This window comes from Strix uralensis, chromosome 2 (genome assembly GCF_047716275.1).
Source record: "Strix uralensis isolate ZFMK-TIS-50842 chromosome 2, bStrUra1, whole genome shotgun sequence".
NCBI lineage: Eukaryota > Metazoa > Chordata > Aves > Strigiformes > Strigidae > Strix > Strix uralensis.
Window position 1 is genome coordinate 115663530 of NC_133973.1, and position 26052 is coordinate 115689581.

The 26052-nt window shown below is 42.7% G+C and overlaps 1 protein-coding gene across 9 annotated transcripts; it reads left to right on the top strand.

The window, feature by feature from the left end:
* Window positions 1–2607: 2607 nt before the first annotated feature.
* On the top strand, window positions 2608–11859 carry RNF6 (ring finger protein 6). Of its 9 annotated transcripts, XM_074859956.1 has the most exons (5): window positions 2626–2689; window positions 3411–5065; window positions 6437–6649; window positions 7684–7791; window positions 8996–11859. In XM_074859956.1, exons 2-5 carry the CDS (start codon window positions 5002–5004, stop codon window positions 10729–10731), a joined length of 2121 nt encoding a protein of 706 aa, XP_074716057.1. In that variant the 5' UTR covers window positions 2626–2689; window positions 3411–5001; the 3' UTR covers window positions 10732–11859. The 9 variants fall into 9 exon arrangements, with proteins under 9 accessions (XP_074716060.1, XP_074716064.1, XP_074716057.1 ...); XM_074859959.1 differs by lacking the exon at window positions 3411–5065 and having other exon boundaries at window positions 2608–2689; XM_074859963.1 differs by lacking the exon at window positions 3411–5065 and having other exon boundaries at window positions 2617–2689; window positions 6442–6649.
* The last annotated feature ends 14193 nt before the right edge of the window (window positions 11860–26052 follow it).

Genomic DNA, 26052 nt, shown 5'->3' on the forward strand with positions numbered 1-26052 from the left:
TTTCCAGCAGGGACAGTCAGTAAAGCCCCCATTCAGTATTGTCCCAGAGGCTGGTCACTCCTAGATGGAGGGCTTTGCATTTGACCTCGTTGAACTCCGTGAAGTTCCTGATGGCCCATTCCTCCGGCCTGTCCAGGTTCCTCTCAAACAAATCAGCTTAATGTCACCACTTTGGCGTCATCTGCCCATACTAAGATCCAGTTTAAAAAAAAATAATTATGAGGTTCTGCCTTACTTATATAACATCAGGTAATAGAATAAAGTTACTTTCTAAAGAACTTAAATGACTGAACAATCAAATCAAAACCAGGGTTACAGATTTTCTGTTACTACAAAACTTAGTAATTGCCTGAGGTTTGCTGCCCTCCATCGGCTATTTTAATTATAGTTCCAAAGACAGTATTTTACTGCAGAAAGCATTGCTACAGTGCAATAATAATATTCCAGGGAAAGATCTACTATTTTTATTTTGTAATAACAACACCGCATAAAGAAACCTCCTGCACTTAGTTCTAGTGTGCTGTTGTGAAACATCGGTATGAACAGGACATGAACACAAAATTCTGCATTGGAGGACAGGTCAATGGAAAATAAACTAATTCAGCATAATGTTTCAGCACAGAAATATGGGTTTATTTGTCTGTCTAAACCATCACCTTCTTCTGGGTGAGCACCACACATCTGTGCTTGATACCAGAGAAGATGTTGTGTTTGACTGTGGAATAATGATTACTAAAAACTGACTATGAGAGGAAAAGATTTCAAACATAGGACAAACAATGGTGGGAAGAAACTGACTTTTCAAGGGATCCAGGCACTACTTTATATACTCTGACTTTATTATGAAAGTAAAATTGATCTTCAGGAAGGACATATTTTAATTGCTCCATGCAAAGGTAATCATAATACAATACTAATTATTCATATGGTGGCAAGGAACATGAATAACAGCGAGGGTTACATGTTTTCAGTACAGTGCACAGGTCAGGCCTCACTGCTAAGAATGTGTCCCCACCATCAATTTGGCTCATGGAAACCATATACTGGCAAGAAAGGAGCGTAAACTAACGCGAAACCTAAATGTAACACTTGCGTAAACTCTTTTTCTCAGCCAGAATAAAGAAATCCTGGGGTGCATAGTTGAGGTGGGGAGTGGAAGTATCTTCCCGGACACGGCCCTGAGCTCTTCCTGCAGTCACTCATCAGTGAGGGTTTGCCTTTGCATTGAGACCAGTTGCACAAAAAACTGCCCAAACTTTGTTTATTTCTGCAAGCAAGTTTGAACAGAAGTATAAGCAGTTTGGATGTTCTAGGGGTGAGGTGCTTTTGGATATTCTAGGGGTGAGGTGCTTTTACATGGTTAAAGCATCCTTCTCATAAAATCCTCTCATTTTGCTAATTCAAATCACGTAAGATAAGCAGCACGCTCCTCTGTCACAGCCTGGCAGTTCCGCCACGTGTTGAAACAATCTGCAGAAGCAACTCAGAAAGTCTGTGGATGCTATCAGTGTATCAGCAATTAGCATAGACGAAATTTGTAAAAGGGTTCGCAACTTCTGTGAAAAACTTTAAGGTTCCGCAAATTGAAATGATTAAAATCACAGCTTGAAACACAAGTTTCTGTGATGGCACTGAGCAATTAATGGTTTTAGAAAATGGGGACGGTGAAGGGAGATTCTTGAAGAAGGTAAATAGAAAGCAAGGAGGGAGAGGCAGAGTGTCAAGGAAAATGAGGGAAGTGACCCATTTAAAAACGCAGGCCTAAGGAGAGAGCAGGGAAAAAACGTGATTGTAATCTTATTCCGTATGGATTTATTATAAAGTACCAAACAACTAACTGAATCTGCAGTCTTATGCTGATTTGATAAAATAACAGGCACTGAAATTATGAGGTTAAAGATGTTGAGGTCGTTCTACAGTTGAGAAACGATGTATTTGTGAAATCCCCTTTGTGTAAGTTTATCTGCCTTCACAGTTAAGGCTCACACCCACCAGAGTGGGAATAACCACGCGAGTTTTGACCAACAATGGGTTTGCTAAGGGGATGCCGTACCTCAAAAGACTTCCATTACATGTTTAAAGGGAAAAAGGATTGTGGAGAATGGCAGGTTAGGAAAAACAAAAAAAAAATCCAAAGCTTTACTGAGAACACGTGAAGGGATAGCGCGCACAGCACCGAGCGGGGACCTTGGCAGGAGCAGCTGCAGACAGCGGGCTCCGCCGGGCAGGATCAGCCCAAAGAGCGGCTGGAGACGAGGACGGGCCGGGGGGACGCCGGCGCTTTCCGTTTTCCTCACGGTGTCTGCGCCCGTTAACCCACAGCCGCTTCGGAGACGGGAGCCGCAGGGCCGCGAGCGACTCCGGCGACTGGGAGGGATATCACAGGCGGGCAGGCGGGCTGTATGTGCCGGGGGGGGGGGCCGAGGCCCACGGCCCGGTCCGGCGGCATCCAGCAGCCGCCTCAGCTCAGCGCGGAGCGGCGGCTGCCCCGCCCCCGCGGGCCTGCGCGCGCCGCGGCCGTTGACCCCCGCGGCACGCGCACCGCCCCACGGCCGCAGCTGCGCGCATGTGCGGGAGGGGCGGGGCTTGAGCGGCGGCCGCCCTCGCGCCCTCGGAACCTGCGCTGGCGGCTGCCGGCAGCCGCCCGGACCGCAATCGGGGCTGGAGCGCGTCGCTCGCACACCCGGGGGTCGGTTTCGTTCCGGCGTAGGCGGCGGTCGCTCCTGCTGCTGGGACGGGGCGGGGCGGGACGGGAGCGGAGCGAGGGGCCGAGCCGGGCCGCCCCGGTCGGCGCCGCGGACAGCAGGCAGGGACGAGCTGTCGGGTCTCTGACTCCCGCGGGGCAGGCGGCGGCATGGACGCCTCCCCGGTTTCTCGCAGCGGGTGATGCCGCTCCCCGGCGGGCAGGCGAGGCGGGGGTGCGGGCAGCGCCGGAGGGAGCCGATCCAAGCGGTGGCGGTTAGTGGCGGGGCCCGACCGGGGAGTCTGGGGAGGAGAGAAGCGGGAGGACATGGGCTGCCCTGCCCTGTTGTGATTGGTCGGTGGCCGCGAGGCGGCCAGGTGATTGGGCGGGAGCCGTGTCAGTCACTGCCCTTATCCTCCCCTCCCCCCGGCGTCTGGCAACAGGCGCTGTCTGGGGCGGCGGGGGCGGCCGGGCCGGGGCTCCCGCTCCCCCGCCCTCTGCCTTTCCCTGCTCCTGCCGCGCTGCCCGCGGCCCCCTGCCCCGTGAGCGCGGAGCTCGGCCCGCGGCCGCCTGCGGGTGTGGGTCGAGAGCGTGCGCCCTGCTGCCGGCCGGGGGGCTGGGGGGAGGCGGCCGGCCCCAGGCCCTGGGCTTGGATCGCTTTGGGTGTCCTGCGGCCTGTTTCTTAATTACCTTCTGATTCTTCCTTTGTCTGTCTTTCCTTCCCCAGGCTCTGTGGGGTTTTCTGGGTTTGGGTTTTTTTGGTGTGGTGGTGTTTGGGTTTGTTTTTTTTTTTCAAAGTCGGTGAGATCATCTCTCCTGGAGGCTGCAATGTGACAGAAATGCTAAATAGCCCTGTCGCTCGGGGAGGCTTCCTCATCCAAACTCCGTAGTCGTCTTGCTTGCAATCAGGTGCTAGTCCTTCAGAAAATGAGTACCTAATTGAATTGAGGGTAGTAATTCATGGAAAGAGGCCATAACCTAAAAGCATAAGGTATATATTGCTTAGCTAAAAATGAGTGTAAACCTTCAAGAATGGGCCAGAGTAACTATGAATTAAGAACTAAAGGACTTAGGCTTATGTTGCAAATTCTAGAAAATATAGATAAATTGTTAACATGTAGCTCCTGTTTCTTTGCAAAAAGGAAGAGTAATCCTGAGTCATAACTGGATTTCGATTTCAGGTTTTTTTACATCTTGGTAGTTAATATCCTTCAACTTTTCAGTACTCTGAAATATTTTACGTGCCAAAGTACTTCATTTTGATGCAGTTAATACCCTTCAGCTTTCACTACTCTGAAACATTTTAAGTGCCAAGTACTTAGTTTTGATGGCATTTGATAAATATGTATAGTAGTTGTCATCCGTGCAGTTATGTTTAACAGATGGGACAACTGAACACTTAACACTTACTGTTTCTAAGTGAGTCATTAAAGAGTGTGACTAATCATCCTACCATAGAGTTGTCAACAAAACAGTAATTTTTTTTCTACCACCCACATTTTCTCTGGATAAGAAATGAAAAGTAAAGTACCTCTCCTTTGAACAACAGTTAAAATTTAGATTGAGGGAGACTACATGTGATGGACTTTGCATCTTAAGAATTTATGTCATTTTTTTTTTCTGTGCAGCAATGTAGTGGTTTACCCAGGAAGTTGTTTGACTTACTATGGTCATTGTTGGGCAAACAGTAACACCTTAGTTGTTTTAAGGCTTTCACCTAAATAGCAACCTTATGTGAAACTAAATGAATTTTATCTGTCCTCTTTCCCCTCCATGCTTTACCTGTGTCAAATTGTAAGTCATCTAGGACAGAGGCACTTCAATATTAGGTGCAGTATGGATTGGGCATTTTCATGACAGCCAAGTGATGGATGTCATCAGGGTAATAGTAGTGCTGACTGTGTGTTGTTGGGGGTGTGGGTAGCAAATGCCTTTGTTTTGAGAAAACCAGAGTAGTAAGACAAAGAGCTGGCTGAGAAATTTGTGTTTAGAAATGTGATATGAGAAGTGACCTGATTTCACGAACATAGCCCTTGTGGGAAATGGAAGTCAGCAGTTACCTACAGCTTGTGAGGCTGAGCCAAGAGAACAACAGTAAATTCAAAACCCCCACAAATATTATGGGAATAGAAAATGTCTTGAAGGGGAGATACTTGGATTTGATTTCTTTTAATTTAAGTGAGTTAAGGAGCTGGGAGGGAAGTATTACATACATCAAAATGCAGTATTGGACACATACTGGAGGCAGATGAGTGTAAAGATTGATTGGGAAGAGGTGTTTAGAAGTGCAGTAACCTGTGTGGGGGGAGAAGTAGCATATGGGGTGGAAAATGAGGAGACCAAGGATGCATCAAACTGGATCCCACAAAGAACGTAAGAAAGGTATATTAAATGTATGCCAGCTTCTGCTGTTGGCAAATACATTTTCTGATTCTTCATATCTGTTGGCAGCATTGATAAAGATCTGCTCTTTATTGAATGTATGTCTAATAGTTAGTTGGTTTGGTCTGTTTGTTGTCATGTCACCTTTCCTGTGAAGGCTAATTACTGGTTGGGAGTGTGCTGAGAATGCTGTTCTATTTTCCCCGTAATTCATACTTGAAGTGACTTTGATATTGTTTGTGAATTGACAAAAAAAAGAAAAAAAGTATTTACCTAATAATTTCCCCTCCACACAGAAGCAGAATGATACTATATAGTTGGGTCTTTTTGGCCTGGTGATCTCTTTTCTCAGGTGTCTGCTGCAACAGGTATTACAGATGGCTTTTGTTAAACAGGAAGCCCCATTGAAAGAACAACATTTTCTCTTCTTTCAAATTGAATGTTGAAGAACAGGTTTTCTGTAGAAAATAGAAAAGGTGGGAAGTGATCTGAGATCTGATTGGCCCAGGATTGAGTCCTAACCAGAGAGAGGTGGTGATGGCACAGAAATCAACAGAGAATGATGCCTCTTTCTGACACTGGAAGGTTATTTATGCCTTCTGATAGTGTGGTCCCACTGGTTCAGTGTTTGGAAAGTGATGGAGAACTGTGGGTGAAGTATAGTCCTTTCTCTTTTACGTCAGTTTTCTGGAGATGGGTATCCCTTTGATAGCTAATCCTTGGATTAGAGAGTGCAAGGAAAATATACTAGAAATGTAAAACTGTCAAAAGAGTCGGTTCCACCAAAAATGAATCTGTAGGCTTTGTGCTATGTGGGGGGTAGTACTGATGGAGATACAAATCTAGCCTTACCTGCTTAGCAGTAGATGTTTCGAGTAGAAGATAGTCTTCTCTAAAGCAGTAGTTGTGGTTGTCAGAAGTCTACACTGGGTAATTACAGTCCAGTAATTAGAGAACACAGTTTTCAATGACACTTTAGGTTTTAAAATACTCTACACTGCTGTTGTATTTTACTTAGGAGAAGGCAAATAGATTTTATATTATTCCTTTAACTTTCTAGAATATCCTTATTTAGCTTAAAAAAATAAATCTGCCATTGCTTTTTTATTTTATTTTGAAGTTGCTGTACCAACTGGTATGTCCTTTCAGTGACCAAAGGGGACTTACAGCTAGTTTCCAGCAGGCTAGAAGCAAAATAGTTGCATAATAAACTACACTGTTGACTTACACATAAGATGGAACTTGGTTCATCTTAATCATATTTAGCTATTAATAAATTAATTTCATGGAAAGTGCTGGGAATCTTTTACTGTAAATTAGGTAAATTCTTACTGTGATTACTGTGCAGTCTAACCTTCTGGTTTTGTTCAGGACAGCCTGGCATTATTGTTATGGATCGCTCTCGGCACCGTGCAGGAAACGGCAACGAGCAGGCATCTTCACGAGAGCATAGTCATGGTGAAGATGAGAGACAACGGCAGCTGGAGCGCCTCAGCAGGGAGGAGGCCTATTACCAGTTCATTAATGAACTCAACGAAGAAGACTACAGGTTAATGAGAGATCACAACCTGCTTGGCACTCCTGGTAAGATGTGGATACCTTCAGTAGAAAGGTGTGATGTGAAGTTACGCTACTGCTGTCAGGCACCATGTGTGGTTCTATGACTCAAGTAGCCTGACTTCTGTGGCTTTCTAGAAAGGAAAAAATCATCCATTTCCGTTCAAAATTAGTGATAGTCACTAAAAATTAACAACTTAGTTTTATTCCAGCTTTACTATCTGTAACTCTTTCAAATGCAGCCTCTCCGTATATAGGTAATATCCAAACCCAAATAATTACCATCTGGTACTCTAAAGTATATCTGTTAGTATGTGGCAGTTTGGGGGGGTATGTGAGCCGACACAAGCAGGACGCAGGAACAAGCACAAAACCACAGATGAAATGCAAAGGGTAAATTTATTCTTGTTACCTCACAAGCCAGGGGATCTCTACAGCAGCACCCAGGCAGGGGCACACAAGTGGGGGCACAGGCGCTGTGGAGCTTGGCCCTTGCTAGCCAGAAAGAGAAAAAAGAAAAGATCTCAAACCCGCTGCTTTTGCCTGTATATATCAGGATTTTCACAGGCGTAGGTTTCCACTGTGCTTTGATCTTTCCCACAGCAGGGCAGGAATCTCAAGGATGTTCGATAAGGTGCCTCTGAGTCTATCACAGGCCTGTGTTATCTAAATGCAGTCAAGCATACAAAGCTAAACAACAATTAGTATGATGTATGTGTTTTTCGACACCACTGCAAGTCACTTCAGCGTCTTTACAATTCTCCTTGCCAATCTTCTGCTCTGTTCCCACAGGGGGCCTCTGAGTTGTTACTGAAAGTTGGCATCCTCTCGACACACATTCAGCATCTTTTTTTCTTCTACCCCAGTACATGCTTCCTCTGTTATCTGTGTACTCACAATACAGTCTCACATTAGTGCTGTTTTCTTTTTGGTTTCATTAATTTTACTTTGTTTCTGAAGATTTTCATTCAAGATAGAAAATATTGTTACTTCTGCACAGCTGTGTTGAGCCAATAATAATGTCTTATCTAACAGCATTATCAAAATGTAAATTATTGCAGGGGAAATAACAGCAGAAGAGTTGCAGCAGCGCTTGGAGGGGGCCAAGGAGCGTCTGGCATCACAGACTGATCTGGATAACAGAGAAGGTGAAGGTAGAACTGTTGGAGGTAAACATTCTTTGCTAACGTATATAGATACACATAGTATGTGATGCATAAATATTGTTCTGTACAGATATTTAAGAGAAATGCAATTTCAAGTCTTGCTTTTTCATTGAACCTCTGTGCATTGTTGTAAAAGTGATCTTTCCTAACGATATGAACACAAACTTAAATATCTCATGAAAACTGATTTATGTTAACCATTAATTACTTTCTCCTCTTTTCCTGGTTTCCCTTTGCTAGTAAATGTAATAGCACAAAAATAATTTTAATTCTTCTAATTCCTAAAAGGTTTTGTCATGTATTAGAGAAGTTGGGACAGAAAAGAAGTTAACTGGAAAACAGTTAATCTCTCTGCTGTTTTGTTGATTTTGTTATTTCCGTTTGTTTTAATGGAGTGAGACTTGTATTATGTACACTGTCTGTCTTCACTTCCCCAGCAATATTGGCTTCATCATTTGGCCAATCCTAGTCAGATTTAGGAGGGGAATAGGCAGCTCGGAAATGAAGATACCAAAGTTCCTGCAGGTTTCATGAAAGCAGGGAGCTGATGGGGTAGGGAGAGCTTAATCTGATCCCTTCAAGGGAAAACCTTCATTGTGATCGTCACCATTGGCTTGCTTTATACACATAGTTAGCACTAACTACAACAATTATATCTGTTCTTGAGCTTGTAGTTGGAGGAGATTTGGGAATGGAGCTGTGGATACTGTAGTAGGAAAAGAGTATATTTGCGCAAAAGGAGCAAATCTGTCAAAATCAAACATCATTTATTCCACTGCTTATAGAAAACAATTTTTTAAAATGTTTTCCAAAAGAAGACAAAATCTGCCATACGTTTCCTTGCTTTATCAAAATTAGTTGACTAGGATACCCTCAAATTGATAGCTTAAGTGAGGGACAGATATTGGACAAACACAACTAACTTTGGACCACCTAACTGAACTTTCCCAGAAGAGACCATATGGGCATATTCATTTCCCCATGTATCTGCTGGTGAGACAAAAATTCTGTGTTGGACTGATGAGTTTTGCTGACGTTTCTACATACAGCATATTCTCAGCAAAATTACGTTAGCTTAGCAAGGTAGCTGTCCTAATACTGCATCGTTTCTGAAGTCAGGGCCCAGCAAGTGTAGAGGATTTGGAGTGCATCGTAGTATGCTGAGCATGCAGTAGTATGAATGTTTGCAATTCTTTGTTTCTCTCAGATTCTGATGTTCTTGGAGAAAACTCAAATGGTGACTCTTTGCTTGAATGGCTGAACACATTTCGTCGTACAGGAAATGCCACTCGCAGTGGACAGAGTGGGAACCAAACCTGGAGAGCTGTGAGTCGAACAAATCCAAACAGTGGGGAGTTTCGATTTAGTCTTGAAATCAACATAAATCATGATCATAACAGTTTTGAAACTGCTGGTGAAGAGTATGTGGGTATAGATAGTAGCAGAATGTATTTAGAAAGAAGACATCAAAGAACTGTCAGTCCAGTAACCCCACGAACGAGAAGCAGGACTGCAAGAGAGGCAAACAGTGAGGCTTCGAGCACTGCAAGGACCAGGTCTGTAAGAAGCTCCGTGGCACGAAATTCTGAAGCAACCTCTCATCCAGTCTCAGGGCGGCTCAGGAGCAGAACGAGGGAGTTGACAGGCCTTTCCCAAACAAATACTACACGTAATAATTCTGCAGCTGCTGGTGAACAAAGAGAATTGCCAGGAAGAGGCACTTCTACAGGAGTCACAAGAGGTAGAGCTAGAACTAATGTTCGGATGAGTACAAACCAAAGACTAGAAATTCTGCGGCTGAGGTCTACTTTAAGTAGTCGAAGCCGCTCTCCGCTGCGAAGGCAAAGTGATATTGGTCATTCTGAGGAACATGGGCAGAGGCAGGATAGAAATGCACAGCAAGTCAACAGAAGTAGAAGACAAACAGCTCAGCCTTCTCCACAGCCTGCCGAAGAACAAGCAAGAGGTAACACTCAGACTCCTCAACTTTCCAGTATAGCCCCATCCTTGGGAATAACTTTGGAAGAAGAGGAGTCTAGTAGGCCAGTAGCTGCTGTTAGAAGGCATCCAACAATTACATTAGATCTTCAGGTGAGAAGAATTCGTCCTGGAGAAAACAGAGATCGGGACAGTATTGCCAGTAGAACTCGTTCTAGAGTAGGAATGGCAGAAAACACGGTTACCTTTGAAAGTGACAGTGGGGGATTTCGGCGTACCATATCACGATCAGAACGTGCGGGTATTCGAACCTATGTTAGCACTATACGGATACCTCTTCGTCGGATTTCAGAAACTGGGCTTGGTGAACCTTCATCAGTGGCTCTTCGATCAATCCTTAGACAAATTATGACAGGTTTTGGAGAACTGAGTTCTTTAATGGAAACTGAATCTAACTCGGAAGTGCCAAGAGGTGGTCATCACTTACCGGATGTACCGTCAGAGCAGAATAACTCCAGTTCGGCAAACAATAGCAGTGATCCAAGTGAGGTTTCGTCTAGGAATGGGCATGCAGTGGAAGGCAGCAGGGAAACAAATGGACAGAGTGATGATACTCCACGCTATGGTCGCAACAATGACACCCAAGATAACAGGCAGTCTCAAGATGCGAACAACCTAGTGGAAAATGGAACGCTGCCCATACTGCGACTTGCCCACTTCTTCTTGCTGAATGAAGACGATGACGACGATCGTTTAAGAGGTTTAACCAAAGAGCAAATTGACAATCTTTCTACTCGAAACTATGGGGATATTCACTCTGAAAATGAAATAAGTAAAACATGTAGTGTTTGCATTAATGAATATGTAACAGGGAATAAGCTAAGGCAGTTACCTTGTATGCATGAGTTTCATATTCATTGTATTGATCGCTGGCTTTCTGAAAACTCCACTTGCCCAATTTGTCGGCAGCCTGTATTGGGGTCTAATGCCACAGACAATGGCTAGTGTTATTTATACTGCTCAGTACTTAAGGATTTGCTTCTGCTCTATTTATGATGAGCCAGATGGAATGAGTTCACTAACATAGGGGTCCATTTGTGTGGGCAGTTTTGTTAAATTTCTTTAAAAATAATAGAAAACTTGTCTAAATCTAGCAATGTAAATACTATTTTTCTCCAAGTGCAGATCTAGGAGTACACATAGAACCAAATGATATCGGTAAAGTTTATATTTTTTTAGGTAATTTTGTTATGCTAAGCACTTTTGTAAATACAGAAATGCAATAGTTAATCAGTCCTGCTTAATGTATGTTTTTTTAACAGTGTAATGGACTCACTTTATTTAGATTACAAATTGTTTCACACAGACCCACCACTGTGTTGAAAAATTAGTGTCTAAATAGCCATTCATTAGCTTTTTGTTCTAAGAACAATTTCTTTTACAGAGAGTTTCTTGCTGGACATGTTTGCTAAAGATATTTAAGTTACTTGAAGTGCTCATTTTAATAGATTATATTTTTTTTAACATTGAAATATCCTTTCCAAAAACTTGCCAATTTGGTTCTATTTAAAAAATTTTACAGCAGGTTTTGCATGTGGTTTTACACAATGCTTAATGCTGATGAGTTCATATTCAAAAATGAATGGGTTAGTGACATTATAAAATGTACATAATTAAATGCTGTCTTTGACAATCTCTGTCTTTTCAATGTAGACAGCAATCAAATCAGTGATAATTCCAAGAGGGTGTGTCTTACTAAACATGATGTTTGCTCAAAGAATAAATGAGCACTGAGGAAGCCTTTTACTCTTCCAAATTACTCAATTGATATTCATGGGGTTTTAACTGCCTTAGTTTAAAGAGGGAAATATTTCCTTGACCATTATATTGTCTACAATATGCATGATTTGTGCATCCTACTCAAAAACAAAACAAAAGCTTGAAGTGTTTTTGTACAGAAATTTAAGGTACGCATATAATATTAGTCCTCTTAAAACATGTTTGAGGACCAAATGGCAAAAGACACTAAAAAGGACAAAATAAGCTTCCCTTAAAGTCCCCAGATTACTGTATAATTAGATATTAAACTTTATACCAATAACTTATAAAGAAATAAAGTTGCAAAGTAAATAATCGAGGCTTTGTGTGAATTACTGTTGAGCCATATCCCATACATTGGTAAGAAGATTCATCGTTCCTGATGTTCAGTCTCAGTTTTCACTATATTCTTTTCCTGTTTTTCCCCAGCTGTGTACTTGTGTTTCTACAATGTGTGTTAGTTGTTATGGTAGATAAAATGCAAAGCACTCTTGGGCCTTCTGGACGTAAGCTGAACATTACAAAGCTCATCATCTGAGCAGTGTGCATCTCAGTCCTTGGAGAAAGGCAGAAGTGTGCAATATTCTTACGTGTGTATATTCTGAGCAGTAGAAAGAATACTTAAAGTGAAGAAGTCCTCCTCACTTGCTCTGCCTACAGATGGTCTTGACAAATGCACTTCTGTGCCAGGTGCTTCAGTTAGAACATCTGCTCATGACATCCTTGAAGGGAAAGTATAAAATCCTGTGTTAAGCTACTGGATGTCTACTTCAGTTTTGCAAGTGAAAAACTTGTGTCAAAAGTTCCACAGAAGTGCCTCTTTTATTCCTAAAAGTAGTTCTAAGAAATTCTCTTGTGAGATTTAGATGAGTTTAAGGATATGATTAAAATCTCTTCTGATGTGATTTGGATTGCTAACTATTGCAAATGTTATTGACACCTTTCTTGAGTGCCTCCTTAGCCATATTAGTTAGGAGATTTAAACATGATTGTCAGAGCTAGCTTATTTTTACATTATTTTTTTCTGTTACTTCTGTTAGCTCCTGACGTTGACAGTATCCAAATACACAGGTGTCTTCTACTACTTCCTTGTCTCCTTAAGGTTTTCCTTTATATTTGAAAGCTGCCTGGCTCAAGTGCCACCTTTGTAGAAACCTGCCGTTGGCCCACCATTGCCTTGCTGGTCAGTTCTTTCAAGGTCAATTTTAACTTAAATCCTTACTATGGGGGACTTTTTTTTTTCCTTGTATTGCATTTTTTACGGAACTAGTTGGAATCCTTCTCAACTGCTACACTGATGCATTAGAGGTAAAGGGAGATACCCTGTGCCTTCTTTCATTCAGATGGATTTTGCATAATTTTGTATGTGGTTCAAGACACGATCCTGTGTGACAGGGTACATGTGACTGAGCTGCTGTGGGGGAATATCCAAAAGGACAGTGAGCGCTTTCTGTAGAAATCATAGGCTATGGGATAGGAAACGTGAAGTCTCCTATGCTATATTCCTGTCCTGCTGCATGTGAATTGTCAAGTATTTATCGTCCATCAGAGCGGCATGTCATTTGTTCCTCAACTTTCCCAGCAAACTGTGTTGATATGACCTATTAAATCTCAGTGGTTTAGTTTGATATTGGCATCTGTTACCTGCATTCTTGTGACATTCCTTCAGCCCTACACACACACCCCCAAATACTAATTTACTTTGTCCATGGCTTGGGGCTTTCATGTTCCAACAGTCGTATCTGTGTTTAAGAGCTTTGTTAATTTATTTCCCGTGCGTTTCCTATCACTTCTCAAACCCATCTGTGTTCTTGATCTCTGCAGCTGCCCATTGCAGAGTTCTAGTTTGTCTTTCGTGAGAAGTACTTGTTTTTTATACCTGCTTTTTAGTATCTTATAATTCATAGTTCTTGTACTGTAAGGAGCAACGTCACCATAAATAACACCTCTCCATTCAGTTTGCTAGTGACTTAGATCATACCCTTTTTTTTTTTTTTTAAATAACTGAGGAGTCCTAATTAATTCTTTAGCTTCTATAGAAGCTATTCTTAAGTAACTCTTCTTGTTGCTCTTTTGAAATGGGAGAACTGGTGCTCATGCAGAATTTAAGATGTGGATCCACTATGCTTTATATGGTGATAAAAAAAACTTTTTTTTTTCTCTCTGTGATCTTCCACATAATTTCTAGTATTCTGGATTTATTTTTGATTGCTCTTCAATGCTGAGCTGATATCTTAACGAGTTATGCAAAAAGATTTCACAATCGCTTTCCTGAATGTTAATTGCTAATTTAGAATGGATTATTGCATGCTATTTTTGTGTACTATTGTGCACACTTTTTTTTCTTCCTGGATTATTTTGTACATTGTGCAAGTCAAATTTTCTCTGCCCTTTTATCATCCTGGGCACCCCACCTCCTGTGATTTGTCTTAGCTTTTAATACCCCAATAATTCTGTAGCATTTGCAGATCTTATCACTTGTTATTTCTTTTTTCTGATCATTTATGAATATGTCACACAGCACAGGTATTTCAGTAGCAATGCCTTCTAAATCAAAGTTTAACCATTTACTTCTAGCTATTTAATCAGGAAATTTGTAAAGGGTTTTTTTTTTAGTAAAAGGGGACTAGAGGTACATATATGAACAATATCAGAAAATAAAGATGGTAATCGCCCTTAAGGTGATACTTGTTGATGAGAACTTGAAATCTAAGTAAAGGACTGACAGAATGAAGCTTGTTTATTAAGTATTCCTTTAGTTATCCCTGAATTCCATCAGATTAGATGAGCTAGTAATATGTTTTATCCTTTCTTTTGCTTGTAAAAGGGCTGAGGAGAGAAGTAGGACTTGCTTACTCTTCATATATTTCATGTAAAGGTGCAGTAGCCTTTGCCTGTATCCTCCTTCACATGACAGTTTTAGAATGTTACTACATGTCATTAAAAGAAAAAAAATCTCTGATATGTAAATTAGCACAATAAGACACTTCGTCTGCTCAAGTTTGTCTGTAAAATCAGAAAGGCATCAAAGTATATTTGTGCATCACATGCATTGTCAAGAGCAAGATGCAGTTTGTGTTGCCATCTGCTATTGCTGGAATAACCTCAGGTCAGACACTAAAGTAAGTGCACGTGAGTAACATTGAGATCACTCGCCTAGCTGTTAGTAGCTTCATTTTTGCAGTATCAGTCAATTTTTGAGTAAATTTAAACACTTAACATTTCAGGATAGGTTTGTTTTTAAAGAGCTTTTGTAAACAAATGTATTAAAGGAACAGATGTCCACAAAATGGATTGAATACTGAAGTGTTTGAATCCCATTTGTTACTTAGAATGAAGATCAATGTCTCCCATACTATCCAAATTGTGGTTTTGAAAATTTCTGTTCTTAACCTGTTATCAGAGTTTAGAAATTTCCATATTCGTGGCTGAGTCTTATGTAGTCCTTTTCCACAAAAAGAAATACCAAAGCCTACGGTTCAAATTCTGGCATGTCACAGGTTTCTTCCATTCTTTTTTCTTCCCACCCTTGGAAATCTCTGCAATTCTCTCTTGCTAAGATGCAAACTATCCAATAACCCAATGTGTTCCTTCCTCCTCTTGAAATTTCAGCATAATCTACGTTTTCTCGTGGACCTTTTTCATTTAATTTAGTTGACTTTCAGCTCCCAATTAGAAGATTTCCCCCAGTGAAATTCTCGGCTTGTTCTAACAGCTCCCATCAAGCATATTTTTCTCCCTTTTCAAAGTAACACTTCAACTACTATAGAACTGTATTCATCACCCTTGCTGAGCTCATCTTCATGAACATACCTCATCTGCTCCTGGCTAACTATGGCTTGTGCAGAAGGCAGCGAGAGCTAGATACTTCCCAGCTGGATTTCTGTGTCAGAGGAGCACTTCTCAAGTTAGGCAGTGCAATCTTAACACCATAGTCTGTACAAGAAACCTCAAAAATAAATTTGGGCTCTCCTATATTGTCTTGATGTGTCTAATGTGGAAGCTGTAACCTATATGTGTTGACAGGTCCACACACTCGCTTCCCTTGCACAATTTCCAGCATCAGCTGTTGCATGAGGGATTCACCTGTTGGACTGATGCTGCACTTCAGGCTTGTGATTTAAAGCATGTGTGATGTTTTGGTCATCTGTGCAATTCCTGCCTGTCAATGAATGGGAAGTTAGCTCTTACTGCTATTAAAAGGTATACTGGAATGTATGTGTTACCATATATTTGTTTACCTGGCTGGCAGCAGAAAGCTGCTTGCCCCCAGAAGGGGTTCATGGTGCTGAGTTCTGGCTATTCCCAGGTGTGCTGAGAAGGTGGCTGAGCCTGGATCAAACCCTCCACCCCATTCCTGTGACAGGGACGCAAGAAGATAATGAGAAGCTAGGGGCAATGAGAAACTGGTGACACAGGGGATCTTAAAAGGGCTTCCTAAGGCAGCTGGGGGCAACTCCCAGGAAGTACTGGGCAGGAGGGTGAAGGAGAGGGATTGTCTTCAGCAGCTTGGAGGCCTGAGTTTAGGTGCAGCACCAGTGGGAGGGAGTGAGATGCAGGGCAGGCTGACACCTGCAAAAGTGTGTTGGGATGCTCTCAGGAGAGTCCTGGAGGCTTCTGTTCTGCTGAAGTAAATAGCAACAGGGTGTGCGTGTCCAGTCATGTATTACATGGGTCCTAGGAGTGTAGGTAGAGACTGTTGTTTAATGTGTGAGGTTAATGGAGGGGTCAGAGAATCTAGTGCCAGGTACTACGCCCAGCTGGCCAGCCAGTCGGTCCAGCTCTCACACTCAATTTCTTCATCTCTTGCCTAGTGCCTGGTTTCAGTTTAGACTTTGAGATATTAAACACCTGACAATTTGTTTGTATGCTCTCTGGTTGCAGTTGAGTAAATGGCCAGATGGGGCAACTGGTGTTTTATTTTTCCCAGTCCACTTTGATCTGGAAGAGCCAGAACCTGCCTTGACTACAAGAAGCTTTTGAGATTCATAGTCTATTCAGCTCAAGTCTCTACTGCTCAGAGTTTGCACAACAGAAGGCATAAGCATAATATAGATGAATATTTTTATGGTGGCTTTCCTCCCGCAAGTGCAGGTTACAGCAGCGGCAAGATCACAGCAGCAGCGTGGGGGTGTAGCCAGGCCCCAGCAGGTCCTTACAGTTCCACTGATGAATAGGTAATGTCTGTGCCACTCGCCCATGGTGCCAGGTCTTCGCTGTACCCAGCGTCAGCGTGATTAGAGCCGGAGAAGGGAGGTACGTCTCTGCATGGGGTAGTAGCTGTTTGATTTTCTGAGCAGACAGCTTGAGTGCTACCAGTGCAAAATGGAGCAGCGCTTGTCGGCGGGAGCTGTGGCAGTGTGGGGGTGCCAGTGCCCAGGAGCACAGAAGGTGGAAGAAGATTCTCATTGGCAGCACAGACAGGTGTCTGTCTAGCCGAAATGACAATATCCCCTTCCAGCATGGACTGAGAATGCTCTCTGCTCAGGTGGCAGGCTCACGTGGAGCAAGGCTGGAGCCCTTGTGTTGGTCATAGCAGTCAAAGGGAGGTTGCATCCAATTCTATGAAATTGGATGGTTTTTTGCAGCCTGTGGATTCATCCTACTGTGAAGGTTAAAATACAGGGAAGATCTTATAAAAGACTACATAAAATAAGTAATTACTTGATATTTACTGGATATAAAAGACTTGAAGCCTTACAGTTAATTACAGCCAAGAGAGTGGGGTGCAAGGTTGGGGTAATGAACCTCTTCAGAGCCAGACCACCACAGGTGGCACTGGTGCATAGCATAAGGGAAAAGACAGCTGAGCACTCACACATCTGTGCAGAAACAAAATGTTACTGCAGTTGTGAAGTTGAGTACAAGGAGGCTGCAAAATGTGAGAATGAAGGTTGCCTATGGCACCTGAGGTCAGCTTTCCAGTGCCTCTCCATGCTGATATTCTCCTTCCTGCAAATGTGGTCTCTCTCAGAGCACCGAGTGGGTCAGGTTCACTTATGGAGCTGCTAGCATATCTTTCTTTGTCTTTTATTACATCCTGTTGGAGTCTTTATTTACTCCATGCTTCTAAATTCCTGTCTTTAAAGGAAGTATCTACTTCTTCATGAGTTACTTCATCATGCTTATTGTTCATGGTAATTTTCTCAGTACTTTTGTGAGAGAAGGATCTGCTTTGTACTTAGAAATTTTACATCTCATCTATCTTATTTTCTTTTTTTTTTTTTTTTTTTAAATAAGCATCTATTTCTCCATCTGACTGTCTTCTATTCAGTTATTTAATAGGATGTGGCTTACATAAATATAATTGTATGGCGTGAAAGAAAGCTAAAAATACAGAAATGTTAAAGATGAATAGCATTATATCCTCAAACTAGAGGAAATGTCCTCTAAGCCATCTTTGGTTTATCTCCAGTAGACATTTTTTATTTGTCTTCTGCTCCAGGATGCACAGCTATTGGTACTGGCATCAGGCCAGCTTTATCTCTGGAAGAAGTGAGTGACATGTTAAATGACTTTTATTGGTGACATTAAGAAAAATAATTTATTCCTGTGGAACTAAATAGAAAAATGTGGGCAGAAGTTTTAAAAATAACGATTTATTTCAATTGAAATATTAAATTCAGGTCAACTGGCAGCACTAACCCAGAGCTTCTCTAGAAAGCCTTAATGTGGAAAGTCACCCAGAGAGATGCATTGTACGGGGCGCTTGAAAACACATAGAGAATTATCAGGCTGAGTTAATAGGTTTTTCCATTTCTTGCATGTGTGATGCTATCAGTGATTTTCTAGCTGATATTATGGCCCTGCATGCCTCTCTAATAGTCTCTTCTTTAATAATACATGATGTAGAAATGAATTCCTGTGTTACCAAATAACAGCAAACTGGGCAGCCTCAGACTCTTTCCAACTTCCTTTTCCTTCCTTTCCATTTTCATTAGGTTCTTTTTATACACCTGTAACCATTTCCAAGCTTTTTTTCATTCTTCCATCTTGGGAACAGACTATTTCCACAAAGTACTTTCCTCTGGCACTACTGAAAAGTTTTTGTGAATCATGTACATGTCTAGAAAGGGGGAGAGATTTGGGATAATAGGGGCATCGCTTCTGGTTTCATAGTCTCACTTTCAGGATTTATTGAACACAGAGTGTTCTGAATAGCTCCAAAACTAACACAAGAGCATCACACTGGTTTTGTGTCTCAGTAGGTCTGTGACATATTTGTACCATAACAGTGATGTTTGCTTTATACTGCACCATAAATCAGAAAAGCAACAGCAGAGAACTCTGAAAAGCAAGACGTACAACATATATTTGCAGTGCTGTGACTTGAGAGGTTTGTCAGACACTCTAATCTCAATTAAAATAATGCAAGAAGTTACAACTTGTGCAGCAGCATTGCCATGATGGGTTGCACAACTTCTCTTGGCTTGACTGAATGTCAAGTGCTCATTCTACTCATGTTTTTAGATCTTTAGAAATACAAGGAGGGAATTAGTTAATTAGATGGTTTGTTGTCTGATATACGACTGAATTATAAATGTAGCCTTTTCAACTAAAAACTGAATGGAAAATGGAACATGAAATGTGATAGTTTGACTGGAACATACAGAATAGATTATCAGTCTGGTTTTGGCATCAAGCATCTTGCTAAGCCACAGGCATGGTTAATTTATGTTAATATAAATATGACAGTAAGGTTTGGCTTAGGTCTGTCATCAACATGGCTGAATTTGTACAGCCAAGGCAGAGTTGCACAGCCTAGTTCTATCAATATAAGGCAGACTGTTAATTAGTATGAAAAATAAATATGTAAGTCCATAAAGAAAGGGACCTGAGGCACGCGTGAGAGGACAGTTTTCTGGACTTACTGACATGACAGTTAGCAACATGTGCAAATTTGGAATTATGAAAGGAGATGGTAAGTAACAGCAGGTTATGTCCTGCCACTTCATGCGTTTGCCTTGATGGGAAATAACTATTCTATTTTTAAAAAGAGATGCTGTTTCCCCATGCCTAAGCTCCTGCTGAAGTAAGGCTGTGCAGTCATGTAGTAATACCAAGTGACCAATCAGAGCCCAACCAACCTGGTGAGGAAACCAACCCAACCTCCAGGCCAACTAGGAATGATGTGGGGAGGGACATGACAACCTGCAACCAAGTGAGGAAGTGGTGGACCAAGTTGGTAAGCAGAGTGTGCAGGGTGATGTGGATAGGAGAAACCTCTTCATCAACAGAAGAGAGTTGGAGTGGGGTCGCTCCAGGTGTGTGAACGCAAATAAGGAAGGACCTACCAGCCAGCATGATGGGAACAGATGTCTTACCTTCTCTGGGAAATCAGCATCTCGAGTGCCTGTAGACCAGTGCACACAGCATGGGGAACAAGCAGGAGGAATTGTTTGTGTGCAGTTACAAGGCTATGATCTCATCAGGATCAGAGAGACATGGTGGAGTAGCTCACACAACTGGAGTGCTTCAATGGACGGATACAGGCTCTTGAGGAAGGGCAGCCCAGGACAGTGATGGGGAGAAGCTGCCCCTCATGTGCGAGAGCAGCAGGAGTGCATGAGCTCTGTCTTGGGATGGGTGAGGAGCCAGCTGAGAGCCTACGGGTCATGGCTAGTGGACAGACCAACATGGTCGGTGTTGTTGTATGTGTCTGCTATAGACCACCTGATCAGGAAGAAGTAGCAGATGGGAACTTCTTCAGACAACTGGAAGAAGCCTCATGTTCACAGACCCTGGTCCTCATGGGGAACTTTAACTACACTGATATCTGCTGAAAGAGCCACACAGCAGGGCAAAAACAGTCTAGGAGATTTCTGTATTATCATTTCACATATGATGGTGAGTATTCTTGCCAGTTTCCTCATCCTGTCAAAATTTAAGGACTATTTCTTTCAGTATACATCCCTGAAAAGAGATACTGACATTAAGTTGATTGAGGTGTTGTAGGATTTACCAGTTCCTGAAGAGGCTTTGAGACCTGACTCCTCCTGAGTGCACTGATCGTACATCAGAGGAGTCTGCAGGATTTTAAGGGAGAGAGGGGGCAAATGGCAGAAAGCTTTGCGTTGTTGTTACCCAGTCATACACTGTGGTTATAACTCTGGGGTTGTGCATACCCAGCTTTGATCAGAGCAGCATACACAACAAAAGAAATGGGCACACTAACAGTGCAGCACTCAGAGATGAGTCTTTAAAATTAAATGTATCATTTGCTCTCCTGAGATGCTGCAGCTATCTGATTTCAGCCTGCACACAGAAACAATCAACAACAGGTGAGTACCACCCAGCATCCTGCAGCATTGCCTCAGCCCGCTCTCGTTTATGGTGGGAGTGGGGTTAGCCCACCTTTTGGAGGCACAAGGTACCTCAAAGCAAAATTTATCCCCCCTCCTTTTTTTTCCCTCGGCTTACGCTGGACTTTGACTAGTCTAAATGAGACCTGGAGCAGGTTCCCCAAATACCAGTTCAGTGCAAGTTGCTCCTTGGCATTCTCACTTATTCCAGAATGTGTTTATCGCACCACTAAATTTATCTTTAGTGTAATGTAAATTGCTGGAAGTGCAAAAATGAAACATACGCAATAAAACAAAAGAAACACAGCTTTGATTTTTTTCTACAGGTTGAACAGCTGTAAGGGGATATGTGGGATCACTTTGTCCCATTATTTTAAGCAGTCCTTTATAAAGGCCTAACTTCAGGCATTTATAACCCACAGTTGGGGTTCTTGTCCTGAGTAAAGTGGAACAGATATAGTATATTGCTTACTTCTACTTCCAAGAAAAGCACTTTAATTTCTATCTTGACCCTTCTGTCTTATCTTTAGTATTAAGCCTTCATTTAGGCCAGTTCCATTATAATGTATTTCCTTAAGCAACATTGGTTCTACTGTGCTGAACATTTGACATAACTTACACAGGCTGTGAGCTATTTTTGCAGTTCACACAGGTCTGAGCTACATTAATAATGGCTCATCCCTTTACCTTCAAGCATGCATGCTCAGGAAAGCATACCGTGTTGCTATTTTAATACAGAGGTCTTGCCCATAACTGCGTGGTGCATGAACAGAGCACTTTGGTTGCCAGTACTATTCCTTTTACTGATTCTTAAACACATTTTGCTTGCTGTTTATTCCATTCGTTCAATGTTAACAGTGTACATATAAGCACTGAAAGAATAGGAAATGCTGATATGTGTATGAGCATACAGTTAGTGTGTAGTTAATGTGTCTGTGTGTAGCAGTGAACTTGAACAAGCATGCAGTAAGAATCATATTATTCCTTGCCTAGCACTGTAGGTCATGCCTCTGTGTGTACACAGACACGCATATACGTACATATATAAATGGAATTCTGTAGGAAAAAGCATGTATCCATAAGGAAACAATATAAGCATCACAGTGTAATGATTAAATTAGAATTATTACACATCTAGATTCAGGTGTTCTGTTGGGCTATTTTAGCATTGTATAGACGTTACAGTTGGGGGCTATCTGCAGTATTGTGACAGCTGAGACCTTTTCCCTACTGTTCAAATTCCATTTGGTTAGTTTGTTTTTCTTGAAATTTTTTGTTTGATGTGGGATTGAAGTAAAAACCCAAGTTTGGGGTTATTTCAGCACAAGGTTTCTAAAATTTAGCCCCGTATTTTTTTAAGGCATCTCCAAGTCCACAGACTCCAATTTTAACTTTTTTTTTTTCCTTGTACATGAATCTCAAACGATGATGCTGGCCGCCCAGCTGATGTCAGTCACTCAATTCACAGAATTCCCTTGCATATGTACTGTGCCTTGGCCCATCACATGGATCAAGTTATAGCTCCTTTCCTGCCTCACTATATGAACCATGTTGTTTGTATAGTTCATGGCCCTGAGACAGTATGAGACACCAAAAACCTCAGAAAATACTGTAAGGTGATTCGTGCTAACTTTGACGGTGATAAAAGCGGGGGAGGCAGAACAGTTTGAATGAGACGGACTGTTCGGGACGCGAAAATACCGAGAGGCAAAGCCTGGCCGGAGCCCCAGCGCCCAGGGTCCGGCAGCAGCCCGGGGCTCCCCCCTGCGCGCTCCCGGGACCTGCTTCACGCCGGTTCAACCTCCGGCTGCCCAGGTGGGGACGCGTGGCCCGGCAGGAGAGGGCGCCAGACGGCAAGGAGCAAGGCCCGGAGCGCCGACCTCTCTCAAAAGGTGACCCGGCGATACAGCGCCCGGCGGGGGGGCGGGGGGCACCGAGAGCCCCGGGGAGCGAGAGGAGACACGCTGCTCCTCCCTCCGAGCCGCAACTTCTTCTGTCAGGGAGGGCAAAAAATAAAGATGGGGGAAAAAAGGGTTTCCCTTTCTGCGCCGCTGATGCCCGCGCACGGCAGGAGAGGGCCGGCGCTGCCGTGTGACGGGGGGGCGGGGGTTGCCCCCCGCCTCACACCGCGCCCTTTGCTTCGCTGGGCGTGGAGGTGCCAACGCGGGGAGCGGCCCCGGCCCCGGCCCCGGCGCGGCGGCGGGAGCTCTCCGAGGTGCTGACCCGGCGCCGCCCGGCGGCTCCCGCGGGCCCGGCGGCGCTCGGTGTCCGGTAAGGCGGCGCTGCCCGCGGCAGAGGGCCCGCGGCCCTGCGCCATCGGCGTGCCCTGCGCGGGCTCTGTGCTCCCCTCAGCCCCAGCCGAAGTCACCGTCGCTCTCCACGCCTCCTCCGCCCCGGGGAAATGGGGACGAGGATACTGCCCCGCCGTCATTGCTGCGGGGAGACCCGTGCCGAAAAAGCGGGTTTCCAGCCTGAGGAAACAATGGAAGAAAGCTCAGTGTGGGGCACTGCCGGCGTGTTCCCTGGCGAGCAGAGGGCAGAGAGCGACGTGCCCGTTAGCCCAGTCAGCCACAACACTGCAAACCACGAGTGCCGGGAATTCGGGGCCCGAGGGTATGCCAAATGCCTCTCATATTAAACTGTATTTCAGTGGCTCTAAAATTCTTTTTTACTTATTCTATGTTGTATCTGGCATTTTTTTTTTTTCTGGTATCTAAATATTTCACATAATGTCACAGAAATACCATATACTGAACTCTATTTCCAATCAAATGAAGGCCTGGATATAATAGCTGGTTCAAAACATATTTTGGAACATCTACACGCTTGCTGCAGGGTATGCTTTCATCTTAACAACTGTGTCAGTTTTCTCAAGCTTCTTTTCAGTCTTTCTGAACACATCTGACTGGGACCAACTTTCGCTTTTCTGCATTTCTTTTTACAACAGTACCAAGTGAGTGCCATCAAATCAGTATGGGAACATTCTATGCGTGCCTTGGAATCCCTTTGCAACAATCCCATTGATTACAAAGGCAGAGAACATTGGACTCACATAGCTAGCAACCTAGCTGTGGGACAAAGGAGTGAGTGAAAAAAGTGAAAATACACCTCATGGATTTTGAGAACTATTTACATTCTGGAAATGAATCTCATCTTAAACATTTGGTGTAGTTGAGAACTGTCAATGTTAGGTTAATGGTTGGACTAGGTGATCTTCAAGGTCTTTTCCAACCTAGATGATTCTGTGATTCTGTGATTTTTTCATTAAGCTCTTAATTTCTCCAGTATTATTCTTGTTTGCTTAAGAGCACAATTTTTTCTTCATCACTAGTTATTTACTAACTTGGCTGAGATTAAGATGAGGGAATGTCTAAACTATGGTCTACTGTGCCATATGTCCTTTCTGTGCAAAGCATTTGTAAAGGTTGTTCTACACACAGTTTTCCATCAGTTGCCAGCCTGATGAATTCCTTCAGTGGACACCACTATCATGGAATAAAAATGACTTCTTCTGATTTAGCTTACTGCATTTTGAATGTATGTTTAAAAGCATACAAACTTGAAGTTATTCTGGTAAAGTATTAACACTGATGTTTGTTTCCTGAATTAACCTGCAGGTATGAAGAAGCCCCAACAGTTGTTATACTAAGTACTTAGTGTTGAATATACCAGAAAAAATTACATTATTTTTCTTTATTTAGTTTCACTGGTTTTGTTAGTGTTAATATAGAAAGGGCTCAGTATTTTTCAGGCAAATCACAGATCACCTCCTCATACAAATGAGTACCAATTCCAGTTTCCAACATATCAATGTAATTATTCTACTCACTATAATTTTATTTATATGTGTCATTATTCAAAAGTCATCTGGAAAACCTTGATGTGCCTGGTACTGATTATTTTCTGTTGGATGGAAAATTGCCACTGGAAATAGGAGGAAAGAACTGCATAGCCTTGAATGAGCTTTGAATGGGACTTGAAAGATGAAGCGCCTACATTTCCAAATCTTTGACCTTTTTTTCCACCACTGCACGGACAGGCAATGGTTTACCCTTCCTCCACCCTGCCACCCCTCTCCCATGCACCCATTGCATGTGCAATTCATCATCATTTTTTTCCACCTTCAGGTTAAATCTGTGGGCTATGGTTAACTGTAAGAGCAGTGTATTGTTGAGTGAAGCCCCTTCTGCACTAGAAAGTACAGGAGGCTACCAGATACTTTCAGAGGCTACAGGTGGGCCGTACATGCATCAATGTATGTTCATGTATTATGGTCATGTCCCATATCAGTCTATAGAGATACAGAGTCTATGCAAAGAAGAACCATAAATGATTTCATATGTTTTCTTAAGTTGAGTGAAGCTAAGCACACTTTCTGGATCTGGAAGTAGCTTCCTCTATGAATCTAGAAACAGCAAGCGCTGGCTTTTTGACCTTTTTTAAAATCTCATGATGAGTGACAAATACCTCCCATGTATCTCAGCACATAATTTGCACCATGGTGGTTTTGATCCAATGCATGTAAACAAGGGCAAAGCACCACAGAACAAAGATTTGGTTTAAGACCAAGACAGTCTGTTGTGGATTTCTGAAGACAAGCAGAGTTAGACAAGCAGAACTTGCATGTGATTAATCTAGTCCTGTAGCCCAGTAACACCACTGCTGGTAGGAGGCCACAAGCTTTGTACTGAATTTGCAAGGCCTCAGGACTGAGACTTGTTTTGTTTGAGCTTTTCTTGACCTCTCTGTGGCTTTCTTTTTACTTTCTTTACCTGTAACAGCAATATATCTAACGAGCAGGTGGCTATGTCTAACTGTTTTACTTTTGCTTAACTTTTTGTGGCACAACTGTAGCTTTTATATATGGAGAGTGACAAAAAGTTATACTGTGTAGAATGAGATATTTATAACTAACATAATGATGTTAGATATAAACAGGTAGAGGAATACAGGCCTGGTATGACAGCAGAGTCCCCAGAAATTGGGGACACAGGATACCGTAGAGGAGGCATAGTATGATAAAAAAAGGGGCACAGTGTTGGCACTGGGGAACTCAGGGCTATAAAGAGCTCTCTTTAGTAGTAGCTAAAGCAGTGCAGACCTGGGCGCTGGGCAAAGCTGGTTTAGGGATAACAAAAAGAACAAAAAACAAGTATGTAACATACATAAATGGCATCACATACAGTAAAATTGGATGTAACATGGA

Coding starts and splice junctions, on each gene's coding strand:
- RNF6 (XM_074859956.1), top strand. CDS start 5,002: ATGGGGTGGAAAATGAGGAGACCAAGGATGCATCAAACTGGATCCCAC. Junction 5,066..6,436: donor CCACAAAGAACGTAAGAAAG/GTATATTAAATG, acceptor GGTTTTGTTCAG/GACAGCCTGGCATTATTGTT. Junction 6,650..7,683: donor CAACCTGCTTGGCACTCCTG/GTAAGATGTGGA, acceptor AAATTATTGCAG/GGGAAATAACAGCAGAAGAG.